The sequence below is a fragment of the Euprymna scolopes genome, chromosome 4, assembly GCF_053919585.1.
Source record: "Euprymna scolopes isolate OS-2025 chromosome 4, ASM5391958v1, whole genome shotgun sequence".
NCBI classification, from domain to species: Eukaryota; Metazoa; Mollusca; class Cephalopoda; order Sepiida; family Sepiolidae; genus Euprymna; species Euprymna scolopes.
In genome coordinates, this window is record NC_136485.1 from 138,030,155 (window position 1) to 138,055,305 (window position 25,151).

Sequence of the window (25,151 nt, forward strand, 5' to 3'; positions counted from 1 at the left end):
AAATGAAGATACCATATATATATATATTTTTTTTTCAGGCATCTGGCATCAAAATAAGAGGAAAAAATAAGAACGGCTTTCAGACTACCCCCCCCCAACCTCGAAAGCTGTTCTTAACAGGGGAAGGTTGGGGGTGTTTATACTACGCTGGGGCACACAGTAATTAGTTCTTTCTGGAAGTGATCATTATCTACAAGGTGGCCCACTTAAAAGTAGCCCAGTCTATATAATCTTTCTCTAATCTTCTTTTTTTTTTTTTCCCAGATTAAGCTGCCCACTTAAAAGTAGCCCGATATTTCTAATCTTTCTCTAATCAATTTTTTTTTTTTTTCAGATTAAGGCTTCCTAATTTCTTAAAATCAACATTTAAATTTTTTTGAGTATAGTGATTGTGGGTGGAAGCCTATCAGGACAATAAGCAAAGGTTTATGGCCAGCCAGCACGTTCCCCGGACCTGTCATCATGTGATTTTTATCTTTGGGGGACTTTAAAACAAAAAGTTTATGCAAATAATCCTCACAATCTAGATCAACTAAAGGAGAACATTACATTACCTAACAGGTTAGGCCATTATTGAAATGGTTTTTTTTCTTTGTTGAATGTGCAATGTTGCTGCTCCTGCGCAGTTCTCAGAAGTCCACCCTCCCATACTTTGCATTCTTCCTTTGAGAAGGAGGTTAGCTTATTGCTTACTTTTCATTCATGAGGCGCCCCGACTGGGGAATGACAACAGGTCTGCCCATCCATGCATTTTTAAAAATTTATTTATTTTTTTTTTGCAGGCCATAGTGATCTCTTCCTCTGGGGTATTCTGACTCTTGTGTCACATCTTCCCGCTGGAAGGAGATAAATGATCCACCCTCTTTGGATATCAGCAATTAAATTACTGCATCAGCGATCAGAAAAAAATTATGGTACTTCTATAGGAGAAGACCTGATTCTTATTTAGAATTCAACCAAATTTTAAAAAACAAACTACACATCATGGAACGGAAATGCCATATTCCAAAAAGCACGTAAATTGATAAAGTAATTTTATTTTCATAAAGAAACTAATTTTTAAACAATTTAAAGTGATTAATATGAAATCGAAAGCATTACAAGGCTGATCTCCCAAGCTTAAATTATTGTGGACTTATTTGCCTTTTTATTTCATAATAGTGATGTGAAACAGTTGCGTTTTGCTTACTCATAAAATTTGATTTTCTTAGTATAAATATAAAACTACTTGATCATTCATTTTACGTGATTTTTGGAATATGACATCCTTGTTCCGTGATGGAAACACATTATAAATTTTTTTCTGGATTTTTTTTCTTAATTAGTTTGAATTCTAAATAAGAACTGAAGACACATATCGACCTAAATGTTTCCAGTTCAGATTTTAAAACAGATGGGAAATGATTGAACCGTCTCCGAACGGTCAGTTAGTACTGACAATGAAATGAAACCATTTATTCATGTTAGTTACCCTCCTCCCTTCATGTTAAGAATGAGTTGAATAGTTTCAGTAACTTAATTTTTTATTTTATTTTTTTAGGGAGATTTTTTTTTTCTTTCAACTTGGTCTATTTTAGTAATCTACCATGATTTTACATTCATAATCTTCCCTGCAACCTCCTTTCTACAGAAGGGACGTTGCAAACCTGTTTCTGCTTTATCATTATTTTTATGGCAAGTGCTCGTCTGAGCTCCAATCTATGGTCCCTCCTCGCCAAACTTTCATGAAAAACACTCCTAGTTGAAACCACTGTCAGTAACCCCCCCCCACTCTTTACCTGTGTCTAAACCTAATCGTAGATTCCATGAACAAAGCTTATATCTTAGAACTGCACGCCTGTGGAACTCTCTTCCATTTCCCTGCTTTCCAAGCTTACTGCAATATGGTCGTCTTTAAGTCTAATGTGAACAAATTCTTGATGAGCCGTCCCCTTAAGTGATCCAATTTACCAAATTTTTACTATTAACGATTACTACAATATTATCCCATTGACTACTGTACACTCCTTAACCCTTATCCTCGAGTGGTCTCCGAGCCTTGATAAGTGCTGACTCCTATGTAAAAAAAAAAAAAAAAAAAAAAAAAAAAAAAAAAGTTATAGTATCGTCTGGCCTTTTTTTTTTTTTTTTTTTTTCCTCTTGATTTTCAAATCCTAAACTGTTTCGGTAATTTCTGGTTTCTTCTATAAATCACAGTCGAAAACATTAAATAAAAGATGAGAGAATAAGTTATATATAACTTTAATTTATCACCAGAACAATACGAGGAAGGAAAAAAAGAAACCCTTTTTTCTTTTTTTCTTTTCTTACATTTGCTTATTATGATGCTATAATAAAGTTATATATAACTTTTATTTCTCATCTTAGCACAAAATATACATATTTTTTTTCTTTTTCATTCTTGCTGGTAATTGTTTCAAAAACAACTTGAAAACTAGGTCAGACAATCGGCTTTCCTTTCCTTATTTTCTGTGATATCGAACCAGTCAAGAAAGTTAAAAAAAAAAAAAAAAAAAATGTTGCATGGTTTTAAAGCCTTATGCCTGTTGCTTTTGTAAAAAATGTTAAGACCGTACATACTAGATAGGTTTGTGAGACTGACAAAGTTCATACTATTTTTTTTTACATGGGGGTCACCACTTATCAAGGCCCGAAGGCCACTCAGGGATAAGGGTTATTGCGTGTACAGTAATCAATGAGATAGTATTGTAGTAATCATTAGTATTGGGGTTTTGATAGTGTCTTACTTCAGGGGGCGGTTTGTCAGGAGTTTGTTTATGTTGGACTTGAAGACGTCCAAGTTGTAGTCAGGTGGGAAACAGGCAAGCAGTAGAGTGTTCCACTGGCGTGCAGTTCTAAGAAAGAAGCTTTGCTCATGGAATCTACGTTTGGATTTAAGTCGTATCACATCTTTTAGAACTGTGTACACGTGCCAATGCTAGTAGCAAGTGGTTAAGGGTTAGGGTTAAATGCAGGTTTTGTTTGTGCACCAATTAGAAGTGTGGGATCAATTAGGATTCAAGAACCTCAGAAAATATGCAATTGACTTGTAAACTCGAGTTGGTTTGTTTTTCATTACGATATTAAATTTTTTAGTTACTAGCGGGATTACTGGGCATTGCCCGAGTGTTTGAAGGTGTGTGTGTGTGGGGGATAAATCAAAACAATGGAAAATAAAGAATAAGCGAACGTAAGAAACCTGTTTAAATATTATAACTCTTCTTTTTTTTTTTTAATCAGAAAAACAAAAACGAAACAAAAAAAAACAGCGAACGCGATGCAAAATAAAGAATAAGCGAACGTAAGAAACCTGTTTAAATATTATAACTCTTCTTTTTTTTTTAATCAGAAAAACAAAAACGAAACAAAAAAAAAAAAACAGTGAACGCGATGCAAAATAAAGAATAAGCGAACGGAAAAGAAATGGTATGAATAACCCTGTTTAAATGTTAAAACTTCTTAAAAAAAATCAGAAAAACAAAACAAAAACAGCAAACCTGATGAGCAAAAAAAAAAAAAAAGCGTCATAAATAACCCTGTTTAAATAATAAAACTTTAAAAATCGAAAAAAAAAAAATGTATCTTATATCTCGGCTCGAAGTGCAATCTTAAGATAATGACTCTGCCACTATAACGACTGATCTATGATTGCGTGAGCGACGTTACGTCGTTTTCTTTTATATTTAAACTAATTCAAGAAAGAACTTTTTTGTGCATGCGTGTTTGGATAAATTGTCATGAAGGAACGATTTTTTGCTACCCCTCTCTGTAGAAAAGTGCCCAATTGAGGATGAAGGAATTAATGTTTTGGGCCAATTTTTGATATTTATCATCCGAAGGGTCAGGCTTCAAAATGATACCAATCTCATGAAAATCCGTCGCCTTTATCGAAAGTTTTAAGCAGACATACAAACATACATACATTTAAACAGACAAGTGATATTTATATTATAGATGCTTTTCATTACGATATCAAATTTATTAGTTTTTTTCATTATCAACTTTTAATATAGAAAAAGATTTATTTAAAAAAAAAAAAAAAATAAGCAGAGGTAGTAAACATTTTTGTTTTTGGTTCATTTCTTTTTTTTTTTTTTTTTTTTTTTTACAAAATCTTTTAATAAACAAATTATTAGCCTTGTTTATTAAAACTGAAGATTCTCTTTTATTGGGCGGGGGTTGTGTACACTTTCAACATCCTATATTGTTGGTTTATTATTCATTTAAGCCATATTCATTTGATTATAGTGTGCACAGCTCAACAAGAACAAACTTGTGTAAACCCAAAGTCATCTCTTTCATTTTGTTTATCTTTTGTGGGCTTTGAAACCTAATTGATCCAAAATGTTTGTTTTACTTGGGAGTCGCCACTTATCAAGCTCGAAGGCCACTCGAGGATAATGGTTAATGAATGTAAGTTGGTAGTGTAGTAATCGTTAATGGTGTAAATTGGGTAGAATTTGATTATTTATAGGTACAGCTCAACAAGAACTTGTTTACATTGGATTTGAAAGTTACTATGTTGTATTCAACCAGGAAGCAGGCCAGCAAAACAGTCTTCTACAGACGGGCAATTCTGGGGAAAGCTTTGTTCATGGAATGTGCATTTAGATTTAGGCACAGGTAGAAGATAGGAGAAATCATATACCATGGTTGTAGCTAGTCGAGTATTTTTTTGTGAAAGTTTGGCAAGAGGGGGGGGGGCTATAGATCGAAATTCAGTTGATCACTTGCCATGAAAATAGTGATAGAGCAAACTCGCAACGTCTCCTCTGTAAAAAAGAAGTAGCAGGAAAGAGAAAAGGGCATCACCCACTAGGTTATAGTCATGGGGGGGGGGTTAGGCAATTTGGCCCTCATATTGCATGGAAGTGCGAATCTTTATATAGGATTTAGAAGCAGGTGCCTGGTTTTTATGAAGATTGTTTCTGATTGGTTAAAGTCTGACACAAGACCAATTGAAATTGAGTATTTGATTCAATAGATTTTAACCAAACTCCAATCCCTGTCCCATTGCTGTAATGTTGTATCTCTGTGCCTGTTTTACAAGTATTTTAATCGGGTGTGCTCACAAACTCATCGCACTTGTACCCCCTCAATGTAAATACACCCCAAAATCAGCAAAATTCCATTGTTTCACTGTAAATATCATTAGATGCCGGAAAACTTTCTACTCTAATAGTTTCTTCCTTCGAACTACTAGACTTTGGATTTCATTCCTGGTTTTTTGTTTCCCTGGCCGTACTGACATGCAGAAGTTCAAGTGCAATGTGTACATACATTTCACTTCTCAACTCCCTACATAGTGTCCCTCTAGATATGGTCCAAATAGTAGCCCCTTATGTTCAAGTGCCATAGTTAGATGAATAAGAATAAAAAAAAGAATCAATACCAACTATAGGTGGAACGATAACTTTTTCGCCTTTAAATAAAACAACAGTACAGCTTTATTTTAAAACTTTTATTGAAAAAATAAATTCAGGTAACTTGATTATGTAGTAGAGCTGACATCTATACAATGTAGATGCTTTCAGCCTCAATCACCGCCTCGATATGGGTCTGGAACTGAGAGCATGCGTTTTCCACAAGCGCTGGCAGGAGCTGGGCGGATGACTGCGATTAGGCTGACTTTCGTGTTGTGGGAGGTCATATTGGTGATTTTTTTTCAATGTATAACCAAACAAAGTAGTCAGAGTTCTGGTCGACAGAGGTGGAGGGGGGTAGTGAGAGAAGGGTACAAAGTGGTAGCACTCTTTCTGAAGCCAAGCCTGGATCTCTTTGGATTTGTGGACCAGCACACTCCTGCTGCCACACCCAGAGTTTGGCAGCAGCCACCTGATTGCATCAGGGGATCACTACACTCTTCAGCAAATCCAGGTACACTTTAGTGTTGACTTTCAAGCCAACTTCGAAGATATGAGGTGGCATGATCTCGCCCTCACTTGAAACCACACCAAAGACCATAACTGTGGCCGGAAATATCGTTGAGCTGTGCCTTCAAGTGTTGAACTGTCCGGATTTGTATTTTGAGGATGCTGACAATGGACCTGTTGTCATAACCTGGATCGGTAGAGAGCATGAGTTGTACAGCAGTGCATCTCAAATCTTGCTCGTTGAACATTGTGTCATTTTCAGACATAATACAAGGCTCCTATCGCTCTTGGGATTTGTACACAACTGACCAACTAGTAGATGGTCTGCAACAAAAAAAGAAAACCGATTTTCATCAAATGGAAATGGAATCATGTTGTCTTTTCTAAGGCGACAATTTTATTATTGCATCTTGTATTTAAGTCAAGCAAACATTGAATGATTTAGAGATTGCTTCTCTGTGTTTGTGTTGTTGTTATTGCTGCTAATGTGACACTACAGTATTCAAGATTTTACTCATTGTGAGATTTTCATCTATATTTCTTCTATGTGCCATTATTTTTCCTCTCCATATCCACTTGTGCCATTATTTTTCCTCTCCATATCCACTTGTGCCATTATTTTTCCTCTCCATATCCACTTGTGACATTATTTTTCCTCTCCATATCCACTTGTGTCATTATTTTTCCTCTCCATATCCACTTGTGACATTATTTTTCCTCTCCATATCCACTTGTGACATTATTTTTCCTCTCCATATCCACTTGTGCCATTATTTTTCCTCTCCATATCCACTTGTGTCATTATTTTTCCTCTCCATATCCACTTGTGCCATTATTTTTCCTCTCCATATCCACTTGTGCCATTATTTTTCCTCTCCATATCCCCGTGTGCCATTTTTACTTGTACCAGTATTACTTACATTCAGTACTTAAAAATATCTGTTCTGATACTACACTCAATCTTTTGTGTCCTCGGTTGGGGAAAGTAAAAATCTTTGTCCCAATTCAGAGTGCTCCCTTTTGAGTAACTGGATTTTCTTCACTTTAGAAACCATCATTGTATCTAAGTCTACACTTGTGGGGAGGCAAGTAAATAAGAACACAGGGTTCCTCACTTAATCCTGGGCAATGCCGTGCAGCCCTGCTGGTTATATTATGAATTATTATATTAATTAAAACAATAGCTGACATGACTAAGGATATATTATTATATTCGTGTATATTGTGGGTTACATAACCAACTAATACAATCAGCTAATAGGTGATCACACCCTATTTTTTTTCTAGAAATCATTTATTTTTTTATATTTTACATAATTGAATCCAATTAGTTTTTATTTTATTTTTTATAGAATTCATTTATTTTATTTTGTAAATATTTATTATTTCACTTTCTAAGAATTGATTAAAAATAAAAACTAATTCATGAATAAAGTTTGCCAACATGGTTGAAAAGTTAATGCTTAACAATCTTGTAATTGATATTTATTGATCTGCCGTTTATCATTTAGTTTACCCCCCCCTCCCAAATTACATATTTATTTAATAAAATTGTTTCATTTGTTAATTAAATTTAACTTAAAAAAAATTGTTTATCTTAAACTATGGATAAAATACATCCATTTGATGTGACATAATTGCTTATTGAAAAAAAAAAAAAGGTTGACAATTTATTTATTATGTGTTTTTTGAAAAAAAAAAAGGTTGACAATTTATTTATTATGTGCTTTTTTTTTCTTTTTAAATATGAATAACCAAAACTAACTTAAAATAAGTTTATATTTTCGATTTTTGTCTGGAGAGAAGGTTTTTTAGTTCTCTCCTACTGCAAAACCTTAAACACCAGGATTAGAAAGTGTGATCAAGAAATCAGCACCCCAGAGGAGGAATACTCTGACCTACAAAATGTGCCTGGGCAGCCCTGTCAGCATTCCTTGGTAAAGGCACCTCGGGTGATTAGCAATAAATTAATCCTTTCTTAAAGTAGGTAGAACTGCACAGAACTAAACTCCCATCGAAAAATCAACAGGGGCCAATCATTACAGGAATGGTCTAATCTCTGAGGTTAAAAATCCCTATATTTTACACAAATCACAACCAAATAAAATACATGGGTTGTTATGAATTCAATCACATTTAATAATGGTATAATTAAATCATACCTCATGTCGTCCCTTGCCTGGGACACCTTAAATTAATGTTTCACACCAGCACAAAGAAATCATCAAATTTGAAGAAAGGATCTTTTATTGGGATGTTGGTGTTGCCTTCTTTTCTGCCAGCAGTGGAGTGGGAAGAGGCATTCTGAGCCAGAAATATTTAAGACTCCTTAATTTATAATTTAATTTTTAAATCATTCTCTACCTGTGCGGTTTGCTCAAGATTTCCAATCGACTCTTACCCTGTTCCACTCCTTTCTTTCGGCCAAGTAATATCATCCCCTCTTCTAGTACACAAGTAGTCAAGCTGACATCCAAGGTTGCCCCCCCCCCAATATATAACACTTTAACTTATAACGTAAAAAATATTGCTTCATTTGTTTTATAAATACTTTCTATATATTCTTTTGCCTTCAAGAAAATTATCTTGTAAAATTTTGAAAATATTTTCTATTGAAGCAAAAAAGATAATGTAAGAAATTCAATTCAGCAATTTGATGTAATTAAAATCATCTATTTATAAATTCTATGCCTTTCAGTCAATAATTTAACCTCTTAAACACAGAATAAGTACAAGAATATGAGTCAATCATGAGATTGCATACCTCCACCTGACAACATAAGGATAGATCAAAATCTTAGTACAACATGATTCCAAAAGACAATGACTCCTATTTGACTGCACCAGCCAATGCCATTTACTGTTATATAGTCCCGATATGCCACCATCAACAGGTTCTGAGTGCAGTCCCTACCAGATTGGAGACTGCGTGTGGTTGAAGGTACTGAAGAATCGCTGTACCACAAAGTTTGGCCAGAGTCGAGTAACTGAGATAATTAGTTTTGGTGGATAGGATACTCTGACATAAGAAAGACTTGCACCCCTGCTACTGTATCCTCTCAGGAAAAGATTCTGACAGCACAACGTCTTCTAAGAGCAGATCAAAGGGTTTGATACATGGCGACAAAACAGGACAATTTCCATGAGGCAGAAGTGGAAGCACATGTTCCTGAGGAGGCTCACATTTCTGAAGCCCCATTTCTGTGAGAGAGCACTCTGCAAAAATGACTATTGCAAGGCTGCGACTTCTGTGATTGGGAGAAGTGGTAACAGTGCGTAAAGGCATAGTAATAAGTGCCCACAGTTGGCATGTGTCTGCTGTAGAGAAGCACTGCCATTCGAACCTGGGACTCTTCCAATACAAAAATAATATAAGTATGCGAATTTAGATGCTGTTGGGCATTTAAAGTGGCAGCATAAAAAGACAGTTTTGTTGTTCAACAAGTCTTGTTTTGTGTGTGAGTTTATTGTTAGTTGGGAGAGAAAAATGGAGAAAAGGACCTTTACAGCTGTTTAGATAAAGAAGCACATCGTGGGAAAAAGAAAGAAAAAAGCCAGCTCAAATTTACGTAACTGAAATAGGAAATAATTATCTGAAAAATATTGTTCAGTCAGGAAAAACTGTAGACAATCTTTCAGCAGCAAGATGTTTATTCACATTACATTTAAATTTCTGTATTTTAGTACAGTCAGGGGAACAAAGAAGGGAGAGATCTCTAAAGGTTAACAGTTCAAGGAAAAGAAGCGATTAGTGTAGAAAGTTCTCTAGCATCTGGGGATTTTGACAGTCAAGGAGTGGGATTTTGTTGATTGATGGATTGATCAGACGTATTTACATCACGATAGCATCAGAGCAGCAAGTTCATCAGATTTCATTCCATCTCACCTCTCTGTTTAAATGTATGTATGTATGTTTGTATGTCTGCCTAAAACTTTTGACAGAGGCGATGGATGTTCACAAGATTGGTATCATTTTGAAGTTCGATCCTTTGGACGACAAATATCGAAAAATTGGCCAAAAACATTAATTCCTTGACCCTCAACTGGGCACTTATTGACTTTTTTTGCCGATATTTTCGAAAGTCAACCTTTCTTTTCAATTGTCTAACCTTATTTTAAACCTACGTCACTTCTGGTTTGGTCATGGGCACAACAGCAAAGATGTCACGTTTTCTTTCTTTTTTTTTTTCACGTTCTTTTCTTTTCCACATTCGCAGTATGGGTTCGAACCTTCCTTTATTTATTTTTTTTCTCAACATACACCTCCAAACACTCGGGCACCGCCAGGCACCGAGGCTAGTTATTTGTAAAAACAAGACAGGCATACAACATTGCGGCGATGGGTCAATAATGATAGTACGAGACGTATTGGACTAGAGACTCTTATTTGGATCCTGTCTAAGCAGAAGAGGCTAGTGGTTGGTGCACCAACCCAGATAGGGCAACAAAACTCCATACATCGGCTAATAGTGATTTTGTAATGATATAGGATATCTGTAGGTGTGAGGCGTTTTCTAATTCGGTAGAGGAAGCCCAATTTCCTTGCAGCACCTTCTATATATTTGTTCCAATTCATATTACCTGTGAATGTTAGATTGAATAATAGAAGAGAAACAAGTCACCCGTTTACAACGTTACAAGTTGAAAGAATCATTAATAGTATTGTAGGATCCACTCTTTATCTGTGCCTAAACCTAATCCTAGATTCCATGAACAAAGCTTCTTTCTTAGAACTGCACGCCTGTGGAATTGTCTTCCGTTTTCCTGCTTTCCGGCTGACTACAATATGGTTGTGTTCAAGTCTAAAGTAAATAAGTTCTTGATGAGCCGTTCCATATAAGTTATCAAATTTACCAAATTTTCATTACTAATGATTACTATATTGTCCAATTTCTACTGTACACTCTTTAACTCTTATCCTTGAGTGGCCTCTGGGCCTTGATAATGTGGTGATGCCTATGTAAAAAAAAAAAAAAAAGGATTACTGCAGTGTTTATATTATTACGATGAAGCTGTTTGACTTGCTATAATTAATAATTAAAGGACATCGATTTAGACTATTTGATGAACGTTAACATACAAGGGTAATCTCACTTTATTGAAGATATGGGAATATTGAATATATCAGTGCATGTCCTACAAGCAGTTATGAGTGTTGCAATCTGCATCTTGAACTCCAACACGGACTACAGTCAGTAGTATGGCGCCATCATATTTGTTTATGACAAAATAAACTGATTAAATTTTAAATTTGAGTGTTTTAATGCTGAGGGTGCTATTAGTCATGGCATTACGTGGTTGAAAAGGTTTGTTCTAATTATTAAAGGAAAGGAGCTTTGTCTTAGTAGCATTAAATGTTACCCTCCATTTAATGTCCCTATTCTACTGCATGTCATTTCTTAGGGATTCAGCCATTGCCTTGAATATATATTCGTTTATTTTTCCTGTTCATTTGTTGAGAATAGTGTGATGTAATCAGCAAATGTACCCAGCTAGTACACAATTTCCTTAGAGGAGTCATTTATAAAAAATCCAGAATAATAAATGTCCTAGGTATGACCCCTGGAGCATGATTGCATTATCGGTATGGCCATTGATAATTTGGATCTTTCTTTTTTACTAAATGATATTAAATATTTGCCCAGTAATACCATACAAATTAATTTTCATGAAAAGACCTTCATGCTAGATCTTTACAAAAGCTTAAGAGGTGCTCACGGATGACTTTTGGTGAATTTCTGTAATTTTTAATGGCTACATGTTTTTAATGCATAAAGATATTAACTTTTTTTTTTTTTTTTTTAATTTTTATTATTTTTTAATATACTAGGGATTTTATCTAGTTTCATGATATTCTAATTTATTTTTAATTTGAATAACTTTATTTTTCACCAAAGGACACTCCATAGCCTACTGTGGAAATGACTTTCTATTTGACAGATAAATATTTCCAAATTATTTTTAAATTTCAAAGTATCACAAAGTAATATGCTTTGAAAAAGTGTAACAAATGATTAAAAATGCTGGCTTGTTAATAAAGAAGCCATTTTATTTTTTTTTGTTAAATTCCTGTTTTAGTCATATAAGTTAAATATTGTAGACAGTATTTTATTTTTAAATACTCGTTGCCCTCATTGATTTCTGGTACTGACCTAAAATGTTATTGTTTTTTTTCCTTTGCCTTTTATCATGTTCTGCAAAGTCAGAAACAAAGATAACAATTTCCTTAGTAATTGTCTGTATTTTTGAGATGAGGTGTTTTCATTTATTGAGATTGTCGGACTGACTTCCTCATCTTGGTTGTTATAGTCACAACGTTTTGGCCGTTTTTCCCTCCGGCCTTCATCAGGTGTTTTGTATCGAACTGGGGAACCGTTTGTTAGGAGTCTCGAACCCAACCCTTTATTATTATTACGGGGGTACCGTGTTCGGACTCCAGCTAGGCTCTGGGACATAGTTGCTGATTCTCTGTTTTGAATGTTACTTTTTTTACTGCCTTCGTTCAGGATTGAACTCAGCACCTTTTGGGTAACTGTAAACTTTTGAACCTAGCTGGAGTCTGAACACGGTACCTCCGTAATAATAATAAAGGGTTGGGTTCGAGACTCCTAACAAACGGTTCCCCAGTTCGTTACAAAACACCTGATGAAAGCCAGAGGGCAAAACGACCGAAACTTTGTGACGATAACAACCAAGATGAGGAAGTCAGTCTGACAATCTCAATCAACAATTTTCTTCTACAAAATAACAGAACCAAGCAATATGATTAAATATTTGAAGATATAAAAAACTTGATGCACAAACATATTTTCTAAAATTACTGGATTCAACATTAAATAATCTGAAACAAACAAGCAAACCAAAACAAAGCCCCATAGTTTTATTGTTTGCTAAATTAATCCTGTTCAAACACTGTTAATAAAGATCAGAAACTCGCAAGAAAAATAAAAAGTTAAATACTTTCGTTATTGCAGCTATAAAAAATTTGTACTTATTTTGTCTAATATTATTTCTTTCATTGCAGCAATTCATTTGAAATGGCTGTTCCTTCTGAAAATAGCAGAAAAACGACCTTAATCATAGGCATTAGTGGGTCAGTAGACTTTTGTTTTAGTTTCTTCCATTTTTTTTTTTTACTTTTACTTTTGTTAAACGCTTTTCAATTCTATGAAAGCAACTTTATGAATAGAAAGAAAACCTTGTTTATTTATTATGAAGGTCATTCAATATATAATAAGATACATTTTGTAATAAAACAACTTGTATTTCATACTGGAAAAAAAAAATTGTTTACTTTATTTTTCAGCATGAGTTTAATTGTTCAAAATACATTTTCTCCACCAAAAAGAAGTTTCCTTTCATTATATGAGGTGGTGATGGTGAAGTGGATCTGAGTGTGCCAAGTTCTAATTTGGTCAACATCAACATCCATAACACCACAATAACTATGGATGTTGGCGACCTTCATGTTGTCTCCCTTGTAAGTACCTGATTTTATAAAGAACTGAAAAACAAAAACAATGCCATAAACAGAACCAAGCCAGTAATACAACCACATGTTACCCTACTCAACAGCATTGCCAACTCCAACATTGTGTGCTGTGTATTTCTTCTCTTTCTTTTTCTCTTCTGGCCGTGTCATCATCTCTCACATTGACGACTTTCAAAGTGGGGGGGGGGGCGCACAGGTTCACAAGTATAAAAAAATAAAATCAACTAAAACAAAAAAAACAAACTCTGACATATTTTGTATCTATTAGTTTGCTCTAGATGCATGCATGATACTATCGCAGGAAGCAACCCTCTAAGACCTAAAGTCCACGTTTTAGTCATCTGCTAATGCTACATTTTCATCAGTCAGTTGATCAATTCACTTCTCCATCTCCTTTGAGCCACAATCTGCCTTCAACCATGCCAAACTCTCAACTTCCGTCAGCTGTAACTCTTGTCAACCATCACAAACCCAAGACAATCTCAAACTGTGATAAACTGTTGCAAAACTCGCTGTCATACTTAAAACTAACTCTAAAATATATTTACCGATCCTTTGTTCGGTCCTTTATTTCTATTCACTGGCAAATCTTGACTAACAATCCTATTTTAGCTTTCTTTTGCGTTCCTTTGTAAACAACTTCTTATCAAATGTTATGCTGGTTAATTTATTTCCTATTTTTGTCACATTTCTTTTTCTCTTTTGTCCTTACTTTTTAACACTTGTGGGATGGGGGAGGGCGTAGTTCAATGCTCCTTTGTAAAAATTTACCTTTTTACCAGTCTACAAATTCACTATTGATAATATAATGCGTACAAGTGTTGTATTTCTGCAGTACTTAAAATAATGACACACTGATATGTGATAATATAACAATAAATCTTTATTGCCAATGACGGCAATGATGGATGGATGGTTGGTTGGTTAATAGGAGGGAGCTGCATGTACAGGAATTTGAAAGGTTGATTCTTCACAGGACCCAAATCACCAACCAATTCCAATATTAATTTTGTGTTGTTATTGTGTAACCATTTGTGACTCACCCCCCCCCCCTTTTGGAATGGCATAGTCACTGTGGTCACACCACAAGGGCGTTTTATTCATCAGTGGCCGTTTCAATGAATTGATTTAATTTTGGTGGGACTTTGTGCATTTTTCTTACCGAAAATGACCTTTCAAATATTCAACATTTAACTTATTTTTTTTGACATTTGATCAAGTTTTTTTTTTTTTTTTTTTCCATGCAATTGCCTGATGTAGGGTTCATTATTTTTATTTGAATGACCTTTTGGTACATCCAATTATTTTCTGTTTATTGCATCTCATTGCTAGGTGCACCTCTTCTCATCAAAATGGTTTCTCAGTACAACTTGGATATAGATGGAAGATGGCATTAACTGTTGCATCTCAGATCCATGTGGACCATTCTTGTTTGAATTTTGGGAGATGAGAATAGTAGTCCGAGCAATCCAAATAATCAATCCTCGTTGCAAAAAAGAATAGTATAGTCAAGATTGTCTACTCTGATCTACAGATGGGACGGCAGTGACAAGCAAGATATGATCTCGTCTGATTAACTAGCCTGGGTGCCTGGCATTGCCCAGGTGTTTGGGGGTGTGTGTAGAGCAAAAAAAAAAAAAGTGGTAGTAGGTACGCAGGCTCGAACCCGTTACGCGAAGGTGGAAAAGAAAGAAAATCTGACGTCTTACGTGACTGGAAGTTTGGAACGTTAAAATTAGACAAAGTCAATCAAACCAATATGACTTGCAAAAATGGCTTGCAAAAAATCGACCCCTCCTTGTAGAAAACTGCTCAGTTGAGGTTGAAGAAATTAATGTTTTTTGGCCAATTTTTCAATATTTGTTGCCCGAGACATCGAGCTTCAAAATGATACTGATCTCGTGAAAATCCATTGCCTCTGTTGAAAGTTTTAGGCAGACATAGAAACATACATATATACATAGATTTAAACAGACAGGTGAGATTCATATTATAGATGATTGTCTTGTAAAAGCCCCTCCTTCCCCATGTTAAGAATGGCTTTCTTGTTTGACCATGTCTAATTATCCGGCCAAATGGAGAGCAGAAACAGGAAGTTATAAAGAGCAGACAATCTTGTCTATAGTTAAAAGAATTTACTTCTGCATTCTCTAACTTAAGTTGTAAGTCAATGAAAGAAAACAATATCAGCATGAAAAACCGTTAGATTTCTTTGTCAAAATATTTGTGAAAAATGATTATGAATATGATTAAAACACCCATTCAATCATTATTTAAAAAAAAAGGGTTTTTTTTTTCATTCATTTTATCAAAATTTTCATGAGGAAAATGTATCGGAGACAGCACCATATTTATAACAATCGAGAATATTTCAACAACCAATCTGAGAGTGGCTTTGCTTCTGTCTAAGATGTGATTCTCTTCAGCCCTAAAAGGCCATCTTCTGAGGTCTTACCTTCTCATTTTGAGAAGAGATTAGTTTATTACTAATCATTCAAGTGCCTTATACTGGGTAATACTGATAGGACTGCCCAGGTATACTTTGTAGGTCAGGATGCATTTCTTCTTGTGTGCTGGCTTTTCAGATTCCCAACTGACCTTATGTCTAATTTCCTGGTGAGGAATTAAATAAAACCATTTAATGTGGTTTTATGAAAAATATTTCATTCATTCATTTCATATAAATTAGATGTTCCGTCTGCCTGCTTCCCACCGGACTCCAACTTGGATGTCTTCAAGTCCAACGTTAACAAATTCCTAATGAACCGCCCCCTTAAGTAAACACTTCATCAAATCTCCACACTAACGCAATGTACTTGCAATAACCCTTATCCCTGAGTGGCTTCCGGGCCTTGATAAGTGGTGATCACTGTGTAAAAAAAAAAAAAAAAAAAAAAAAAGAATTAGATGATTATCATTGGCATTAGTTTTACCCCCCCCCCACAGTACTATTTTTTTTTTTAAATAAGAATCTTTTCTAGAATAACGTGCATACTTGAAGGTTGCCAGCAGCTGAAAGTGTTTCTGTGAAAGAAAGTGGATTCAAACTTGGCACACTTAAATTATCAGTCTGTGTCGTTAACCACTTAGCTACCATCACCTCGTTTTTTTTTTTTAAATATTTTATTTTTTATTAATGAAACAAAAATAGATCAAAGTATTTTAAAATTTTTTACTAAAGATTTTTCTGTTTTTAATTTTGTATTTTAATTTTTTTTTAATCTCCTTAAACAAAATTACTTTTCAAATTAATTTTTTTGAAACCCATTTTAATCAAATGTTTATTACTGCAGGGCTACGAACAGTGGAAAATCTACGATTACGCAGAAACTTGTGCAGTATTTTAATGGATCTTCTAGCTTCTGTCAAGATGATTATTTCCTTGTGAGTACTTAAAAATGTTACCAGGATTGCATTTGTCAAATTATTACAAAAAACAAAGAAAAGATCTCTTATTATGTAGAATACTAGCAGGCTACCCACCCGGCGTTGCCTGGTCATAAAATATGCATGAATATTATATTTAAATTAATTCAGAAAATGAGATATATGTATATGAGTATTATGTTTTTTTTCTAAACTATTCACTTCTTGTAAGCAAAAAAAAGGACACATAACCGAGCTGAGATTAAAACCTAAAATAGTCCAGTACGATAACCATTAGACCAGCATGATCTTTAAAGCGTGTTTCCAAACTACTTATTCTTAACATAAGTAATCTGTAATGTGAGCTATTCACTCATGCGCATTCGTGAAACAGCAAAGAGATAAAAATCTGACTCCCATGTACCAATTTTTTTAATTTTGACCCCATAGCAGCCCTTTTTTCTGGATGAAAACAGATTAAAAAGTTTTCCGCATGTCTGAATATTCTATTTACCAACTTTCAAGTCTGTAGATTAAAAATTCGTTGAGTGCATAGGTTGAAAAATGTCCTCACACACACACACACACATTCTCACTTTTATAGATTTGGAAAATCGATGTTATAACTTTGGAATTATATACTACATGTTTATGTGAGTTAGGAAATGCTTGGTTTCCAAGTTATATGTTATTGAAAGAAATACTGATCAACATCCTTTATTGTAAGCATCTAATATGTAGTGTGCACGCTAATGTTTCTACAGAAGGGATCGTGTGCTACCTGATCAGACTGTTTGAAGATATCGTCTTCCTGACTTAAATGCACCAAACATTTATGTTGTTGCATTGTTCTTTCCCTTTCCAAAACTCAATCATGTTTTGCTAAAACAAAAACAATTTTTCTCTACAAAACGATCAAACTAAACCCCATGAATAAATATTTAAAGATACAAACAACTTGGAACTTATAAACCTTTCTTCCAAAATTACTGCATAAAATGGTTGACATGCCATAAAACAAAACAATCAAATATATATTATCTATCTATACTCCTATAAATTCGTTTTTCTTTTGTGTGTATTGATATTCATATTAAAATCCCTCTTTTCTATTTATTGTATTTATTTGCTTCCCCACCAAAGCAAATCAGGCACAAGGCTGTTTTTAATGTGGGGTAAAAACCAGCTCCCCTAAAAGTAGGCAAAAAGGGGGCACTCTGGTTACCAAAAATAATAATTGTCCCAGTATAGAGGGTTTCCCCTCCATTGACTGGTACAAATTATCTTAAGTGCAGCATCTGCAGAACAGATACTACACTTTGATCTCGGCCCGAAGGCCAAGAACAACAGGGTGTTTATTTGCTCCCCCACCGAGCAAAATAGGCACAAGGCCGATTTTTAATGTGAGGAGTAAAGTGGAAATGGGGACCAACTCCCCGGGGATAGGGGAGCTGGATAGTGACAATTGGTATGAAGGGTTGCTCCTACATTGACCAAGGTCTTATATGTGGGGTCGCCCCCACATATGGTCTTTGCTTGCAGTATCTTCTGGAACAGATACTACACTTTGATCCCGGCCGAAGGCTAAGAGCAACAGAAAAAAGGCAAGCATCTTTTCTATTTATTTAAATATGTATTCAAAAAGAATATTCCAAATTTTACAGAATTTTTACAATAAAAATAATATAAAATATGAAAGTAATTCTTTCTAAATGTGTCATGAGGCCAAAAAGGGTGTGTGGGGGAAAATGGGGGTCGGGGGTCGTCCACTTGCTCTATTCCCTATAACTAGTTGCAGTCACCATAATACCGCATGCACTCTAGGGGTTGGATCTACTTAAAGCCCCAGATGACATGAACAATATTTACAATGACTTTTTTTTTTTTTATATTATAATGATTTTATTTACAATGAAACAATGAAGGTGATGCGTATGATATATGAAGGATGAAATTGTGATGCGGGTGATGGGCGGGGGTATTGAGAGCCTTAAAACACCCCAAAATAAAGAAAAATAACAGTAATAAAAACAAATGAACCAAATAAAACGTTAAGCGATGAGTGTGTTAGCAAGGACCCACACTTACTTATTTAATTTGAAATGCTTTCTGTTTTCCAGTATAAGCCGAAAACAAGGGAGCACTTCCTAAGAGGGAATGGGCACAACTACGGACAAAATAAAAGGGGGGGCATGGGGATATTCGGTGACCTCCAAGAAAAATACCATTGGGACAGGTTCGGACTAAAATAAAATGATTAGGACTGGACTTCTTTTGGAGGTATTCTAACACCTAAAATAAAGATTGGGGACATGGATCTCATTTATACCAACTAGCTAAGGGACTGATCCACTATGGGATAGTCTTGATCTGGTCTGGAGATTGCTTTTTCGGTTGACATGTGCCATGCCTAGGCAGGGAACATGTACTCAAGCCTGTTTCGCACGAACGCACATAAACTAGCGGTGTGAATCCACCTCCTACTAAACTGTCAGCGAGATAACCTCCTTCTATCGCATCTGATTTTGATTTTAAGTTGGTGTTTAAAATACAAAATCAGATCCCGATGAGAAGCCCCCCCCCACGCCCTATCTCTATGCGTGAAACCCACACTACTAGTCTAGCTACAGCCAAGGTCGCTAGGAACACCATTCGTTCCTCTCTAGGCCACAAGGGATCTGCGTTATATACTACGGATGCTAAATCCAGGATCGTCACCTGATCAGGGATGATGTGAGCCGTGACCTCGCCAACATACCCCCAGAATTCATGGAGCTTGGAACAAGTAAAAAATGCATGTTCTACAGTTTCTAAGCTATCTTCCTCGCACTGTGAACAAAAAGGACTAAATGTCCTACCAATTCTGAACAGTATGTCATTGAGGGGTAAAGCGTTTCTAACCAATCACCAGGTCAGGGAGAATTCGGAATTGTTAAGATATCCCCGGCCTGGCACCCAATTCTATAGAGAGCGGGCCTCCACCTCCAACAGCTGCAGCCGCTCCCCAAGCGGGTCCGAATAGGTCCCTACCACTAAACCCCGATACAATGCCCTTCTAGGCCGTGCAAGGTCAAGGGACCCTAGCATCGCTTTAAGCGTATTTCGGCATTCGTTGAGGAACTCTTTTCTATTTATTTAAAAAGAAAGTACAATTTTCTTATATATGGGTCGTGGAATTGCATTCACTAGCAAAAGATCTAGATAATTTGCGTATTCTTTTAAACATTCACTTTAATTAATTCCCTATTAGTTGCTTCGGTTTTCTAATGGGATAATCATCTTTAGTTAACTATTACGTACAATTATATTCATGAAGATAATCTACATTATTTATACTTGAATAATATTTGCATAAAAAGTTTATAGTAAACACAAAATTGTTTCCATATATATTTATGTATACGTATATATTTTTGTTTAACGAATTTTACCTACCAAACTCCTAGAACTTTTGGTCTACAGACAGGAAACTTCATATATAAGGTATTTGAATCCATGCAAACCTTTATATTTGGGTTTTAGCCCAGAAAAATCGGTACAAAAGTGAAAATTAAAAAAAAAATGAAATTTGTCAGATGAAGGTTGAACGCCGGCATTACGAATGCATAACGTAGTAGCTATTGGTTCACGTTTTAATTTTTAGCCTTGCAGTAAATATGTTTTCATAGCCCAGTCATTGACGGCAAAGGTAAAATAAATCATGAGCTGAACGTTTTGTTTTAGATTCTCAGTGGTGGCGCATGAGTCTTTTTTATTTATTTTTTTAATACTTTTTAAATCATTAATATATATTACATCCAATCTATCTATCTATATATCTATCTGTTACATGATAAGGGCTGTCCCCTGTTCATGTAAGTATAAAAATAGAGAGATTAGTTAAAATGAAAATAAGAGAAAGCATAAATCGAACCCTGGACATAAGTTTTAAAGAACAATAGGTTTAAATGGAATGTCCAGTAAATTGTTAATTCGGATGAAATAAATAATAAATAAACTATTCAATTGTTAAAAGAATGTGGATAATAAAATATGGGTTAAATAAATTAGATATGTAGGTTGAATTCCTTTGTGGAAACAACACAAGAAAAAATAGGTTATTGGGAAATCAATGTCGGAAACATGCAAAGTCGCGCATGTTGAAACACGTGAATTTTGCTCACGTGGCCGGGATGCATGGATTTCTCAATATAGGAAGTGAGAGTTAGTTGGTCGGGGGGACGGTCAGTGAGAAAACTAAGAGACAGGCGGACGTCTGAAGCGAGACGTCACTTCAGAAACTAAAATGTGAAACTTTGAATTCTTAATGAGGAAATCACGACCGGTCGTAAAGAAATAAATTCATCATGTGTTTTGTGATAAAGCTCATCTTTGTGTTTGTGATTTCTACAAAAAGGTAAATTGTATTGTTATTATATGTCTGTGTTATAAAATGTCATTACATACACGTCTCGACATCTCATATCCACAATGTGAATCTACATCATATCTACACTAAGACTGTCTGAACACTATCTCATCATTCTAAGAGCTTTCTTCATATCTACACGTCTAAGTAATGAACATTTAAAATATAGGAATAGTTATAAACGAACAATCTCTCTTACAACAACATCTCTCTCTCTAAGATACAACATCATATGTAATAAGACAAGAACTCTCACTAAGACTCATATCTTTACTAATAAGAACTCACGTAACATATGCGCACAAGTGGTATCGTCTAATACTAATAATAATAACTATATAACATATCTATCTATATATTTATCTATCTCTCTCTCTCTCTCTCTCTCTCTATATATATATATATATATATATATATATATATATATATATATATATAAATATCTGTGTGTGTACATTTCCCTACACATTAACTCTGTCAATTTTAAGTCTACAGACTCGAAATTTGATATACAGGGTACTGAGATTTGGGGAAAGTCTTTGTAATCCGTTTTCGGCCATACGTTTGGCTGTTAAGGCATAAAAGTTCAGCGATTTGACTTTTGAAAACTCTACCAAACACCTCCGCCAATTTTGGGTCTAAACACTTGAAATGTTAGATATAGGTAACATGGACATGGATCTAACTTAATAACTTGATTTGAGCCCCAAACAATAAACATTAAGGGATCATAATAGAGGTCAAAATAAACAAAAATTAACCGCTTTTTTTTTTTTTGCTCAACATACACCTCTAAACACTCGGGCAATACTGGGCTGAAATGCTAGTAGACTATATAAACACCATCCTTTGTGACAGGATCACAGATAAAATAAACATGGATTCGTGATTATAGTGGGGCTATCTCAATATTCCATAAGAATCTTTCACTTAGTGATACAAGCACCAAAATTGGCACAAATGATGTTCAGAACATACATTTTAAGAAAAGAATGTTAGCCATCAGAAAATTCAAGATGGCTGCCAGTTTTCAAGATGGCTGCAGAAGCAAATCTGACAAATTTTAATTTTGGTGCTTGTATTACCAAATGAAAGAGTGTTTCAGCAATCTGCCCCACGATTATACACACGGACAAAATCATGAAAAAATAGCACCCAAAAAATAAATCAAAGCATCAGGATTGGCAGGGATTTCTTCGATAACCAATATCAGGGACTTTGTTGGCATTCTGTTGGAGCTTCTTATTTTAGGTAACAAAATACAACTGACCAAATATAGGTAAATAAATATGATCAACACCACACAAAGGAATAAATGGATCAAAAAGAAAATAAGGTTGTAATGAAGTACATTTCCTTTAGTGAGTTGGCTTTTAAAATTTCCACTTAACTTTGTGCCTATTGTGATCTTAACCAAAGTCTATGCTGATCCTGGGACTAGCTGCTTATTAATATCTTAGATGTAATGGACAGTTCTGTGTGGTCTGTGTTCATCAGAGATGCTCTGTGACTCTTGTCTTGATGGTAAGAAAGTTTGCCTTCATCAAAATCGCTTCCGTCGGGGTCGTCTTCACTTGATTCGTTATCGCTCGGCTCACAAAGCATTGGTAGATTTCTAGTTTCTCCATCATAAGCTCTGATGTCCAGAGTAGCCATGTTGCTGCTGCATATTTGACCATTGACCAACCAGTAGCAACATAGATGGACAATAACAATTGTCGTGGCTGCCAGATATCTCGGGGGAGCCCCTGCCTGCTGACGCATCTTCATGATAATGGTAGCTGCATAGGAGAAGGTGAGCCGACGGTTATATGTCAACTTGAGGAACTTGGGTGTGGTATTATATCATAGGAGATGACCATTCAATACAAGGACTTGTCGTTTTTGTACCTCATGAGCATTCATATTGAAGGAGTACTCTGACTTTTGGACTGAGAGTTCCATCTTCGACTTCTTGCTCCAGTTGATGACTTTATTGAACACCTGCTGCAGCTTATATGGATCCAAACAACATCATCCACAAACAGGCTAAGCTACATGGTTTGGATAGACAAATTGTTGATATAAAATAGGAATAGGAGTGGGAAAATGACCGATCCCCGTGGGACTCTGTTTCAGTGTCAGTCGTGTTCTTCCCACCATTGCAGGTTACCCTGGTGAGATGGTTTGGGAGCCATGCTTGTATCCATTGGATCATCTTGGTCGGTACGCCTGATATTTGCATCTTCAGGAGAAGTGCATAACGTCATACCATGCCATAGGCTCGAGAGTAATCGATTAGGGCTTGCATGGTACTGTTCATCAATTTGTTCTGGAAGACACTGACAGATTGTGATAGACGGAGCAACTGGTCATCAGTGCTGCAACCAGAACAAAAGGCTGCCTTGGTTTGTGTAAGCATGTTGTTTGTTTTCCACGAAACCGCTGCTATTGCTATTATGGTACTGCAACTGCTGTCGCTACTGCTACATTTTTTTATATACGAAATTTCAAAGGAAATCCTTACTTTAATTCACGTGGGTAGAAGATAATTCTTATTCCATTATTATCGCAGGTAGTAAGGATTGAACCTTCAACTTCCAGAAGACTTGCTTTGAATTAATTATTAATCAACATCTTTAATTGTTGTGCTATGGGTTTATGTGGACAATTCTTGTATGAATGTTGAGAAGTATAAACTTAATTTTGTCTAGATGCATAGTAAATTGTTATAAAATCATAATTCTGTTAATGTAATTTTTATTTAAATGCTTTCAAATTCCCTCCAACAGTTATTCATTCTTTTTTTTTTCTATTATTAACAAAAGATTAAAATGTCTGACAAATGTTTACAAAGAAATCAGAATGCATCATGAGATGTGATTTCGTAATTAAATAATTTATATAAAAAATTTTTTTTATGATGTTGATTTCAATAAATTATTTGACTAATAATAAAAAAGAACTATTGTGCAAGTCATGTAAAGATAAGAACCACACACACACACACACATCCAACAAAACGTTAGAAATTGTTGCAAAATTTGTTTAATACAGATAAAATTTATCATTTTAGGAGGTTGATTCTGATAAACTGGAACCAGTTCCACAGTTGAACTGTGCCAACTGGGATGGTGAGTTGCTTTTTGAATTGTTTTTTTGTTCTTTTTTTTTTAACAAAATCTTTTTTCTTTTTTAAACAGAACAAATGCTTCTGGTTGCTTAATTGATTATGAAGCTAAGTGGCCAACTATAGTTAAAGGCTACTCAAAGGTTCCCTTTTCCTTAGCTGCTTCATTGAAGTGTATGGAAGGGTACCATTCCATCCCCAAGATTACTCCATTTACTCATATATATATATTGTGTATGTTGTGTATATTTAGGTAGCATTTTTCATTTAAGCTAAGTTTTGTCAAAATTTTTGAATAAGAAAAGATACAAAATTCTGTCAATTCATTTTGTCTTTAATGATCTTCAATATACAAAAAAAAATGTTTTTCAATTTGCTTGATTTTTAGTTTTGAATCAAAAGAAAACTTTGTTTTAATTTTATTTCCCCCTGAATTCATTTCAGTTCTGAGTGCTCTGGATACAGCAAAAATGACGACTGAAATACAGAAATGGTTGGAAAAAGTTTCAAGCTCTGATGCAACATCCAATCAAATTCGATTATTATTTGTCGATGGTTTCCTCATATTCAATTATAAGTAAGTTGCTAAATTTATTTTTTTTTTCTACCAAAATGACTTCTTATAATTATTTTGCTTCAAAATAAAATTCAAGGTCTGCTGTTGCTTTCCAAATAATTCAGCCACAAAGTAAAATTTTATGGTTTGGCTCTCTTAACAGCAGGACACAAAAGGAATGAAAATTACAGATGTAATTAGTAAAGGTAATTCTGAGTAACTGTCTTGAACACAATTGACAAAAAACATGAATTGCAAGGACAAACACTTTATATAGATATGAATTGGAGATATTAAGTATATACACCTTCTACATTATCCAGTGATGATAGCTGTGAACAGTAGAA

The 25,151-nt window shown here is 34.9% G+C and overlaps 1 protein-coding gene across 8 annotated transcripts in view; it reads left to right on the forward strand.

Annotated features, from left to right (window-relative positions):
* The window catches only part of LOC145269365 (nicotinamide riboside kinase 1-like), a 66,498-nt gene that overhangs the window by 15,478 nt on the left and 25,869 nt on the right, over positions 1–25,151 (forward strand). For 7 of the 8 annotated variants that reach the window (XR_013865018.1, XM_080125056.1, XM_080125064.1 and 4 more), the window contains exons 2-5: positions 12,898–12,966; positions 16,659–16,749; positions 24,195–24,252; positions 24,693–24,825. Coding sequence is in view for 7 of the 8 variants with exons in the window: in XM_080125056.1 (XP_079981182.1) it covers positions 12,898–12,966; positions 16,659–16,749; positions 24,195–24,252; positions 24,693–24,825 (351 nt within the window). In the remaining variant the exon portion in view is untranslated. Of the gene's footprint in view, positions 1–12,897; positions 12,967–13,179; positions 13,354–16,658; positions 16,750–24,194; positions 24,253–24,692; positions 24,826–25,151 lie in introns of all 8 variants that reach the window. The other variant, XM_080125093.1, reaches the window with a different exon arrangement.